At 43.7% G+C, this 12,625-nt stretch overlaps 1 protein-coding gene across 3 annotated transcripts; it reads right to left on the bottom strand.

Annotated features, from left to right (window-relative positions):
• Positions 1-5,614: 5,614 nt before the first annotated feature.
• LOC122944937 (E3 ubiquitin/ISG15 ligase TRIM25-like) lies at positions 5,615-11,509 on the bottom strand. Of its 3 annotated transcripts, XR_006391073.1 has the most exons (4): positions 9,979-11,508; positions 8,368-8,582; positions 7,401-7,554; positions 5,615-6,322 (listed from the first exon to the last, which is right to left on the bottom strand). XR_006391073.1 is itself a non-coding variant. In XM_044303686.1 (2 exons), the coding sequence occupies exons 1-2, from the start codon at positions 11,245-11,247 to the stop codon at positions 8,529-8,531; spliced, it is 1,323 nt and encodes a 440-aa protein (XP_044159621.1). In that variant the 5' UTR covers positions 11,248-11,508; the 3' UTR covers positions 7,603-8,528. The 3 variants fall into 3 exon arrangements, 2 of the variants coding, with proteins under 2 accessions (XP_044159621.1, XP_044159620.1); XM_044303686.1 differs by lacking the exons at positions 5,615-6,322; positions 7,401-7,554 and having other exon boundaries at positions 7,603-8,582; XM_044303685.1 differs by lacking the exons at positions 5,615-6,322; positions 7,401-7,554; positions 8,368-8,582 and having other exon boundaries at positions 9,281-11,509.
• Between the last annotated feature and the right edge of the window lie 1,116 nt (positions 11,510-12,625).

The following is a 12,625-nucleotide window of genomic DNA, read 5'->3' on the forward strand; positions in this document are numbered from 1 at the left end:
CTCCGGATCTGCTCCGCAGGTCACTCCTGGCGCAGGAAACTTCCGCTCCGTGTAGATGAGATACTGGGAATCCCATCTGCTTAGGCGGTATTATTTCACTCTGGAAAACCAGCAGGTAATACGCACCGTGCGCTTGTACCCGAAGGCCATCTGCGCACGGTGCGGAATACGCTCAGTCTTTCCACGCGAATTCCCATGTGAAAAAACCGTAACGAATTACAGCACCAGCAAAGTGTATGAGATTACCCCGATCACGTACACTTCGCCGATTATTTCCGTGCGGATTCCCAGATCTGCGGCCCGTCAGTTATGTTTGTGGTTTTAGCTGCGGATTTCACCCTTTTCAGTGGAAAACCGCATCTTATCCGCACCAAAAACCGTAATCACACATTGCAGGTATTGGTGCGGATACGCTGCGGGTCTGATGTGCGTTCACCCGAACTCGTGTGCAGACGACGTAACTTTTCATTTGTCTCAAGCATCGATTCTGGATCTGATCTTCAAGGAATGTTGAAACCGCCCTAAATTAGGGCATTTAAGATACACTCTGGTGCTCCAAATCAATGTACCCCCCCCCCCGGGGTTAATATCCACGCGTGGCTGAGAGACTAGACACTGACACAGAAGACACAGAAAGCAATCTCTAACTTTTATTACACAGAGTTAGGCCTCATGCACACGACAGTATTTTTTCTCGGTCCGCAAAAGGGGGTTCCGTTGTTCCGTGATCCGTGTCCGTTTTTCCTTCCGTTGTGTTTCCGTGTGTCCGTGTTTCCGGGTTTTTTTTGCGGACCGTCTTTAAAGAAGGAATGGTTAAAAAATTGAAATTTTTATAACTCCACCCAGGATACTGGTATAAATGAAGTGCACCTGAGTTTGGTTTTGTGGCCATTTTCTGTAGTCTGCACAGAGTACAGAGGGGATTTTGGTTGCTTTTCTTTGCAATTTCACCATGGATGATGCATCTGAGGAAGAGGTCTTAATGCAGTGGCTTGTTTCTCGGCGATGGGGACCGCGCACTCCTTTGTTGCCTGAGGAACCTAGTAGAAGGCGTAGATTTTGGGTCCATCCGATTGTTTCACAACGTTACCGGAAAGGACACTTCCATACCCTATACCAAGATCTGCGGCTGCATCCAGAGAAGTTTTCTCCTTCTGCAGGATGTCAGTCAATACATTTGATCGCTTGCTGTCGTCTCTACGTACTGTCCTTACCTTTAAGGACACCAATATGAGGCGCAGCATTACTCCTGAGGAAAGGCTCATCGTCACGTTGCGGTAAGCAATATATAATTTATCAAGCTTCAACAGTAATGTGCACGGCCTCTGTCAGGAGGAACATGTGTTTTAAAATGGCTGCTGTTAGACATGTGCTTCTGTTTGCTGAAGTAACCTTTCTTTTGCCATAATGTTTGGTTTAATTTTATTGTTAGCTTTTTCTTGTACTAACCGTTAATCCCTGACACATAACACCCAAATATTGAAGGTTGTCTATTCGTATGTGCAAGTTTCAAACTTTGGTTCCGCAAACGTCCTCAAGACACTACAATACTCCGCAGCACTCGCCAGAATAGTTTGTGACAAAATGGATTTTTGGCTCAGTCAGGCACCAGGTTACAGCAGTTTGTATCCTGGCCGTGTGAGTGACTAAATCACAATTTTTTTTCAAACTTTATTGGGGACTGCATCAGATTTATATTGTAGTGTCTTTAAGCTTTTGGACCCTCAGTCAGGATGCCTAGCTGCGTGCACCACCCTGCTTGAAGCCTATATGACAGTCTGTACCCTCTTTTGTGTGTTTGAGGTTGTTGCCAAACCCTGTTATTTTCATCTTTCGTCCTCATCATGCCTTAATGTTCACATAAGTTTTAAGTCGCCAATAACGTACATTTCAAAGGGGCTAAAGACAGTACTTGTAACTTAGTTCTGGTCGTACTGCCCACACCCCAATAGCTGGTAGTGTTTTGCTCGTAGCCCCTAGTGTTTGCCTTAATTTTTTGGTTTTGGCCACAATGGACATAGGGTCTTTTAAATCTTATCTGGTGTACAAAATTATATGTCATTGATGTATCTGATGTTCCCTTTGATTTGCCGCTGTTTGATTTTTTTTCTTTCCATTTTTCCACAGATTCCTTGCAACGGGGAACTCATTTGCATCCCTGCATTTTGAGTTTCTGTTAGGAACCTCGACGATATCTCGGATTGTACGTCACACTTGCCAGGTCATCTGGCAGCAACTCCGAGAGACGGTGATGCCGCAGCCCAAGGTGGATGATTGGCTTCGGATCGCTGAGGGCTTCCAAAATTCTGCGCAGTTTCCAAACTGCATCGGGGCAATGGATGGCAAGCACATCCGTGTGAAGAAGCCGCCACACTCAGGGAGCCGTTTCTTCAATTATAAGCAATATTTTTCGGTAGTGCTGATGGCTGTTGCTGACAGTAACTACCGGTTTATAATGGTTGATATCGGGGCCTATAGAAGCACTGCGGATGCTCGCATCTTTAGTTCTTCTAGAATGGGTGATCGGCTTCGTGCCAACCAGCTTGCCCTGCCCGAGTCCAGAAGACTGCCCGGATATGCAGGTCCGCCGGCTTCATTTGTCATCGTGGCGGATGAAGGGTTTGCATTAACTCACCATGTTTTGCGGCCCTTTCCAAAGCGTGGTTTGGATGTCAGGAGGCGTATTTTCAACTACCGGTTGACTCGTGCCCGTCGGTATGTTGAGTGCACTTTCGGGATACTCTCTAGCAAATGGAGGGTGTTTTTGTCATCCATACAGATGGATCCGGAGAATGCGACCCTGGTGATTCAAGCTTGTGTTGTTCTACACAACTTCACCAGGATTCACGAGGCTTCCTCTTCTGTTGACATGGAAGATTTGCCCGCGTCAGCAGGTTTGGGCTTGGATTGGACCCTGCATAGACGACCTGGGACTGCAGGCATTGCAGTTCGAGAACTCTATGCAGACTACTTTTTAAGCCCAGAGGGGTCCTTGCCATGGCAGAGAGACGCAATTCGTGGTAGTGTTTGATTTCTTCTGTGCTCGTTAGTTTTGTTTTTTGTTTTCCAGATAGCTTATGTAATTTTAGACATAGTTGAGTGTAGGGACTCGCAAGACAATGAGGACCCTTGACGTGGGCTTGCGGGCTGAGGTTTTTTGGAACTAAAAGCTAATCAATCTTTTTGGACCAAAACAAGATGTTTGGTTTTCCAATTTTAGAAACATCATTAATGGATTTGCTATACAGGGAGTGCAGAATTATTAGGCAAGTTGTATTTTTGAGGATTAATTTTATTATTGAACAACAACCATGTTCTCAATGAACCCAAAAAACTCATTAATATCAAAGCTGAATATTTTTGGAAGTAGTTTTTAGTTTGCTTTTAGTTTTAGCTATTTTAGGGGGATATCTGTGTGTGCAGGTGACTATTACTGTGCATAATTATTAGGCAACTTAACAAAAAACAAATATATACCCATTTCAATTATTTATTTTTACCAGTGAAACCAATATAACATCTCAACATTCACAAATATACATTTCTGACATTCAAAAACAAAACAAAAACAAATCAGTGACCAATATAGCCACCTTTCTTTGCAAGGACACTCACAAGCCTGCCATCCATGGATTCTGTCAGTGTTTTGATCTGTTCACCATCAACATTGCGTGCAGCAGCAACCACAGCCTCCCAGACACTGTTCAGAGAGGTGGACTGTTTTCCCTCCTTGTAAATCTCACATTTGATGATGGACCACAGGTTCTCAATGGGGTTCAGATCAGGTGAACAAGGAGGCCATGTCATTAGATTTTCTTCTTTTATACCCTTTCTTGCCAGCCACGCTGTGGAGTACTTGGACGCGTGTGATGGAGCATTGTCCTGCATGAAAATCATGTTTTTCTTGAAGGATGCAGACTTCTTCCTGTACCACTGCTTGAAGAAGGTGTCTTCCAGAAACTGGCAGTAGGACTGGGAGTTGAGCTTGACTCCATCCTCAACCCGAAAAGGCCCCACAAGCTTATCTTTGATGATACCAGCCCAAACCAATACTCCACCTCCACCTTGCTGGCGTCTGAGTCGGACTGGAGCTCTCTGCCCTTTACCAATCCATCCATCTGGCCCATCAAGACTCACTCTCATTTCATCAGTCCATAAAACCTTTGAAAAATCAGTCTTGAGATATTTCTTGGCCCAGTCTTGACGTTTCAGCTTGTGTGTCTTGTTCAGTGGTGGTCATCTTTCAGCCTTTCTTACCTTGGCCATGTCTCTGAGTATTGCACACCTTGTGCTTTTGGGCACTCCAGTGATGTTGCAGCTCTGAAATATGGCCAAACTGGTGGCAAGTGGCATCTTGGCAGCTGCACGCTTGACTTTTCTCAGTTCATGGGCAGTTATTTTGCGCCTTGGTTTTTCCACACGCTTCTTGCGACCCTGTTGACTATTTTGAATGAAACGCTTGATTGTTCGATGATAACGCTTCAGAAGCTTTGCAATTTTAAGAGTGCTGCATCCCTCTGCAAGATATCTCACTATTTTTGACTTTTCTGAGCCTGTCAAGTCCTTCTTTTGACCCATTTTGCCAAAGGAAAGGAAGTTGCCTAATAATTATACACACCTGATATAGGGTGTTGATGTCATTAGACCACACCCCTTCTCATTACAGAGATGCACATCACCTAATATGCTTAATTGGTAGTAGGCTTTCGAGCCTATACAGCTTGGAGTAAGACAACATGCATAAAGAGGATGATGTGGTCAAAATACTCATTTGCCTAATAATTCTGCACTCCCTGTATGTTTCCAAAAACCTTCTAATACCTCTAAAAATGTTTTTTAATAAGTGGCCGTCACCATGTAAAATAAACTTGTTTTACTACTACAAGTATTGTTTGTGTCTTTTTGAAGTGTCTTTAGAAATATGAATGATATATATTTGAAAACTAGTTGAAAATTAGAAATTTACACTGTCACATTCTACATGTCGTCCTCAAACATGATATGCTTTTTTGCAACCCAAAAGAAACAATTGTAAGTGTTGATGGTTGAAAATGCACATAGCCAATAGGTTTTCAGTTCAAACATTAGGATAATCTTATATTTCTCCCCAACAAAATATTTTAGAAAAGGTGTGTTTGGCCATTTGTGCATTCTACTCTCATCTATTATTTTTTGCCATTGCTCCACGTACAAATAGATGTTGGTCCCAACACCTAGTAAAAAGAGCAAGATCAGTGATGACTAACCTTGGCACTGCAGCTGGGTAAAACTCCAACTCCCAAGATGCCCCCCTTGCTTCGTTGATTTGTTAAAAAAACACCATAGAAATAAATGGAGCATGCTGGGAGTTGAAATTCGTTCCCAGCTGGAGTGCAAAGGTTAGCCATCACTGCCCTATCTAATTTGTATTGCTACTTCTCCATCCACAAATGGTTGAGTAGTTTGTAAAGCATCATCCCATAGTTTTATAGGTTTTGGATACCATCACATTTTGTTAGGCTTTATAAATAAATACAAGACACATTCTTTTTGACTATTTTTTAAATGAAGGAAACCAAAGGTCTCCCAAAACATTTTACCAAAAGTATGCTGGCACAAATTAGCCAAAGAAAATATTCAATAAATATAAAATAAAAACATTAGAAGACCAAATTACAGGTCGAACAAATCCCTGGTGAAGGGACCAGGCTGGAAAGAACTGCCAGGCCTCTGCTGTTGCTGTGGCAGTGGGGCAGTGGCATAGGTGGCAGCCTGTGGAAAGTATTGTGAAGCTGGCCGGCTGGATTCTGGGGCCACCTGGTAAGATGGGCCAGGTACAGGTGGGCCATAGGGTTGGGGTTGACTTTGGCCGGAAACATGTTGAGCGCGTGCCGCAAGTATCCGGCGTCTCACGTGGTAGATCTCGGAGACAATATCTTCCTCGTAGGGGGAGGAGAACAGCTCTATTAACATGGCAATCCCCGCCACGCAAGGGCTCAATCGGTGGGCAGGGACGCCCCTGAGTAAAGGACCCAGCCCCCTCACCACGGCTTCTTCCGGGCCCTCACTCCTCCTCTTGGCCAGGAATTCTATCACTCTGGCGTCTATTTGTTCCCTCGTATCTGGTGCCGAGGAAGCCTGAGGGACATTGCGTCTCCGCCTTGGATGAGGCTGCTGGGTTGTTTCCTGGGTCCCCTGTAAAAGGGTTGGCGGCTCCAGAGGTGGTTGTTGTGGCTCCTCAGCCTGGGGATGGGTGGGGCTGCTTTCCGGTGAGAAAACTGCCGGAGTTTCACTCCCACCAGCATCCGAATCCTCCGGATCGTCTTCCAAGCTGTCCACAGTACTGTATGGAAACATTATAGATAATCATATATTAAATTTATGTTGTACATTCAGGATTTTCAATAGGTTTTTAAAAATAAAAAATATATAAAAAAGTTGTCTACTCGTTTGTGCAAGCCCAAACTTTGGAAAAAGAGGAATATCCTCGTGAGATGAAAACTTAACATATCCATATAAACACTAAATAATCACTGATGAATCCTATTGTGAGCAAGTACTCTTTTTTTAACATAAAAAAAACAGAACACTGATAGAGGTTTGTGGATGTCCTGTGCGAAAAATGGTGAACACATTCTAGGAGCTAACCAAGTGCTGAAATTCTCCACATCGGCATTGTGGCCGAGTTTGTACACTCTCACACTCGTTTTGGTTTATTAAAGCTTCCAAAATACTACTTCCAGAACATTTCGAATGCTTCATAAGGTCAGGGTGGAAGTTTATCTTCAAATACTGCACCAGGAATGCAGAAGGTGCATCATTAGTCAATGTATAATAGTACAAAGTATTGAGCATTTTTAATAATAACTGATGCCAAACATTTTCGGAAATTGAAATACAACTAGAGAATAATGTTAAAGGAAATTTTCATAGTCACGAGTTCCTGATAATAAAATATAAGGTAAAAACAAAAAAATATAAATAAAAAAAAAATGGGAACACTATTCACGCACCTATGACTGGTAAGGCCTGGGCCAATCGTTAGCATATTTCGAACATATCCAATGTAAAGGTACACATTCTCATATTAACGATCGCCAAACAACAGGCAAAATGGATGTCAATCAGCAGTATGATGATAAAAAACGTGCAATGCACAAGTGTCATCTCCCTTCTAATTTCAAGCACTGATAGCGCTCTATCCCATCAGATATCTAAAAGACTATATATTAAACATAAAGTGGCACACAGGATAAAGAGAGACGGCAGAGGGCAGGGCATGTGCGATGTGCTTGTGTTGTCTCGTCATACTGCTGAAAGAGTGTGGTTTTTTACCCATTTTTAGTTTGGATCAAAAAAAAGCACATACACCGAGGTAAGAGGTGATCAATAGTCAAATAACATATTATAAATATACTTACGGCCTCAAATCCATCACCGGCTTCAGAAACTCCAATTGCGCGGTGTATATATATGGCCTTTTTCAGGCACCCCCATCGCCACTTCATCCCCGCTCATTCAGTTCCCGGCGGAACTGATCCCGGCAGCTGTTCCACCGAGTCTTTGTTTGTTTCACTATTGTGAAAAAAAATAATTTCAAGTTTAAACTTTGTCTGGTTTATAAAATTGACCTTTTTTACAATTCAATATAAAAAATGATCCAAAAAATAGCAACAACCGGAGGATAATTCGGCCATAATGAATAAAAATAGAACACATGCTACAGTACTGCCAGTTTGGACATACTAATTAAAAACGTTCATGAAGCCAGGGAATAATCGTGCTAGGCATTGGTACGTAAAATAATGCACAATATGCGTTAAGTGTCAACTATTGCATACGCAACTAGAACAAGTGCCACCAACTAGCAGGTGCACATGCATAGTATCCATTACTACAGTTTACAGTATCATAGCTAGGGCCAGGCATTTCAAAAACACCCCATAGTAGGAGTAGGGTATATTTTATCGAATTAATTAAAATGTAAAATCCATATATAGGCATATATAATATAAGGGAGGTGAATGTAAAAAACAAACAGTTTAGGAACATGGAGCTAAGCGTTCGGCAGTATCACGGCCTAGCATCCTGGTGAGAACAGGAGTTCATGTCATTATTGGTTGCTAGGACGCCGTGCACCTAGTGCCGCCACTGCAGTACCGTAATACACTCGTATGAACTATACCAGGGTCTGACTGTACTTCAGGGTCGACAAAAAGCACACCACATCATAGCAACAAAAGAGGATGCCAGGCTGGGATACCGCGGAACGCTCACCTCCGTGTTCCACGCTCGTATGCAGTTTTTAAACACATCATGTAATTAATAGCAAGTTCAATAGTGACAAGACAGGGACCAGGACAGTGCAATGACATTGCTGGCACTTACCTAAATCTGCCCGGCCTCTGGCATCGGCTTTTTGCCATTCCACGCGCCTCATGGACCTGGCCACTTTCTCCCAGGAGACATCCTTTCTGACTCTGTCCTGATAGACGTTGAGCCTGCTGTCCCATAATTCAGGCCTCTCCTGCACCAAAGTTATCAGCTTTTCAACGTTCCACTTTGGCATGGTCACAATTTTGGGCAATCAAATCACCAGCAAACTACACCAAACAACAATCACCACAGGTCAGTAGTAAACTGCAATGTGATAACCTATGACCAGAAGCTTCCTTCCTGTATTGAAATTATTATATATTTTTTTTTATTGGGCTCAAATCTGGCAGACAGTTTTGCCATGAAAAAGATTAATAAAATGGACGCGGACGCGGATGACAAACGGTTGTGCATCCGCGATTTTCGCGGACCCATTGATTTGAATGGGTCCACGAACCGTTGTCCGCGTAAAAAATAGGACAGGTCATATTTTTTTGACAGACTGGAACCACGGATCACGGACGCGGATGCCAAACAGTGCCTTTAGCCGATTTTTTAACGGAACCATTGAAAGTCAATGGGTCTGCTGAAAATCACGAAAAACGGAACAACGGACACGGAACGAAACAACGGTCGTGTGCATGAGGCCTAAGCTGTATATACATCTTCAGAAGAGGGCAGTCCTCACTGAGGCTTAAAACTTTGTTTCATTGGTCAAAAAGGAAGAAGCGATAAGAGAGAGGAGATAGCACCCTGGCTCCTGCGCACTGGGTCCTACTTTGGAATGTGAACTAATGTAAACATCTGGTTATCGTCGCCATTTTGTAATGGAGTTTATTCTAACAAGAATACTGCCTACGTCATATGTGACACTTCAAAGAGGTGCTTCTCTATAGGCAGTGAATAACATATATATATCATCAAGCCATATGATTGGCTTACGCATTCCACCACAGTCTATGGGACACCTGTAGAAAGATGAGAAATCAGACACTTCTCACAGCACAGCTCTTTGCCCCCCTCTCTCTCCTCTCCAGCTTGAGACAAAGAGAGAGGTGTGGGAGGAAGGCACTTGGAAAAGAAGAAGTTAACTCATTACAGTCCTAGATATACAAAATATAGAATAAAATTCACACAACTTTAACAGAACATAAAATAATCGTACAGTAACCCCCCCCCCCATAGAGCCGCCATATACATTGTGTGATCGGAGGCTCCGCCCATACAGCGCTATATAGTGACTTATAGGCGGAGATTATAACGGACGTGGACGCATCGGCCTCAGCTTATTATTCTAACAGAGGCTCCATCCCACACAGAGAAGACAACATGTAGGGGTTCAGAGAAGGAGGCGGTGAAGGTGTGTAAGTGTCTGATGGGGTCACACAGCTGATAGAAGGACAGACGCCCGGCCTCATAGTCTAAGAAGACCCCAAGTCTAGGACATGTTCTATCTACACTGAGGGGGGATCCGACTGAGCGGTGATACACTTCACATCCTGCACCAGACATGACCAGAGACCAAGATTTATCATTACATCTAATACTAGACTGCTGTCCTTTCCTTTCTATACTGGGATAGGACAGTCCGATGTTACATCCTCCTATCAGGTCCCACTCTACCTCCCAGTAATGTCTTCCTGAGGAGAGGCCACATCTGCTCAACACCTGGGACCGATCCAGGAACCTTCCTGGTGATTCTGGTCTGTTCTGTTCTTCTTCTGTTCTTGTTGCTGTTTTCAGATCTTCTGATATCTTCACACGTCTATGAGCAGTGTCCTCATCCAGCAATATGTCTGGAACATGGAGCCCGAGCTCTGATGTGACATTGGTGACAATATCCCTCATAGATCGGTGTAAGGTCAGTGAGATCAGAACCTCATCCAGACCATCCTCAGACCTGCCCTCTCCACCATCTCCCCCTGTGTCCTCATCATCTCCATGACCACATACTGTAATGTCACTTTCTTGTAGGAGTCTTATTGGGTCGGTGACATGACACATCTCCTCCACGTGACGCATCTTCCTGGACAGCTCGTCCTTCTCTATTTCCAGCTTCTTGATCAGATCAGATATCTGGGACACAATCTTCTCCTCCTGCCTGGAGATCTCGCTCAGCGCTTTCTTTTCTGCCATTTCCAGTTGCTCCTTAATGTCCATAAATAACTTCCTGACCTTCTTCCTCTTATCAGAGGCCTTCTCCTGGATATTCCTCTGACGATCCTGCAGATTCTGAAGTTTAGTCTGAATTTTTGCTTTTTGTGGGTTTAGTTCCTCCAGATATGTCCTCAGTTTCTTCTTCTTCTTCTCAGACGCCTCATCTAGAAGTTCCACCTGGTGTCCCCTGTGCTCGCCGACCAGACAGCAAAACACACACACACAAGCTGCCTCCTGCGGGCAGTATAACTCCAGAACCTTCTTGTGGAGGGAACATTTTTTGATGCCCAAGGATCTGGTGGGTTCTGTTAATATATGATCCACTGACTTGTTATGGGCTCCGAGATGTTTATGGCACATGGAGGTCTCACACTGCAGACATGTCCTCACAGCCGGGACAGGAGACTTAGTACAGTAAGTACAGAAAATCCTGGTCTCCTCCATATCAGGCTGAGCAGATAAGAAACGCTCCACTATGTTCCCCAGCTTCCTGTTCTTCTCCAGGGCCGGACGCTCCGGATATTCTGCTCTGCAGTCAGGACAGGAATACACTCCAGCTGCCTCCTGCGCATCCAGCGCACTCACAATACACGAGCGGCAGAAGTTGTGTCCACATCTCAGGGATACAGGATCTGTATAAAGGCTCAGGCAGATGGAGCAGTCCAGCTCGGCCTTCAGATCAGCAGACGCCATTGTGGTACGGAGGAGCAGGAAAGTGGAAAAGTCTCTTTTCATAAGAGGGCGGAGAGCTCCTGTAGAGGAATTAACCCCTGCAGCTCAGAGATTGTGTTTACTGCTGATTCATACTGAGGAAGACAATGATGAGTGATCACTGACGGGATCTGGTGAGGATCCTGGTGGAGTAGTTGTAGTGACTCCTCCTGTCCATAGAGAGAATCCTCCTCCAGAACCAGTAAGGAGAAGAGGAGAAATCACCTACAAAACTGCAGTACAATAAAGTTCTGTCCGTACAAAGATTAGGGGATGAAATGTCGCCTATGTCCTTGCAGGTTATTAGACGCTCCCTGAGTCCAGGGGGGCAGCACATGGATGAGGAGTGTTTTCTTTATAATATCATCTAGCGCTGCCCCCCAAAAAAATTTCCCCACTTTTTATATAGTTTATAGATCGGCATAAGATCCAAATCCAGATCATCAACTTTACATAGACACAGGTCCATCAAGTCCTAGCAGAGGTAACTTGTGATATTAGATTTTTCAGGAAAGACATTGAGGTCCCTCTAGAACCTGTAGGATGAATGGACCATCACCACCTCCTCTGGTGGAGAGCTCCATAGTCTCACTGCTCTTACAGTAAGGATAGAAGACTAGTAGAATAAATCCAGGCTGATCGCAACACTGCTGAGGTCACAGCTCCAGGAACGGTACAGGAGAACTTTATTGGTGCGACAAACCGCGTTTCAGGATCGTACCGATTCCTTCGTCAGGTACAATACACTATAAACACAGAGAGCTTCAGTTTAAACAGATAATTTGGCGGGAAAAGACAGAGCGGGGAGCAGGAGGAGACTAGGGACGCCCCTCCGAACTGATAAAGGAGCCAAATATAATGTCCTTAGAGGTGCAGAAAACTGTCACATAAATTACAATAGGGCCGTCAGTAAGATAAATTGGGCCGAGGTGAAGCAAACGTTAATTAATGAAGCTGACATTAAGGCGACATGCACACGGATAAACGGATAAACTGATAAACTGTCCATTTTTAACAGACGTTTTTTTCATTCATGACTTTCTGAGAAATAGACTTTAAAAACCCATTCAATGAGAAACGGACAAGATAGACCATATTCTATTTTTTGACGTCCATTATTCACCGGCCGTCAAAAAAACTGCCAAGTGAATAACCCCATAGACTACCATTGGTCTTAAAACAGACGTGTGATGTCCATTTTTTTCTGTCGTGTGCATGTAGCCTAAGACCAACATATACAGACAAAAAAAATAAAAAATTAACTGCACACAATATAAAACAGAATATAAAATGATTCTCAAAGCAAAAATAAATAAAAATTATTAAGTGACTTACAAATTTGTAAATTTTATACCCGCTATGGAAAGTTTATTCACATATGTGCAACGGTGTGCTGCCACGG

Source organism: Bufo gargarizans, chromosome 8, assembly GCF_014858855.1.
Source record: "Bufo gargarizans isolate SCDJY-AF-19 chromosome 8, ASM1485885v1, whole genome shotgun sequence".
In the NCBI taxonomy this organism is placed as follows: domain Eukaryota; kingdom Metazoa; phylum Chordata; class Amphibia; order Anura; family Bufonidae; genus Bufo; species Bufo gargarizans.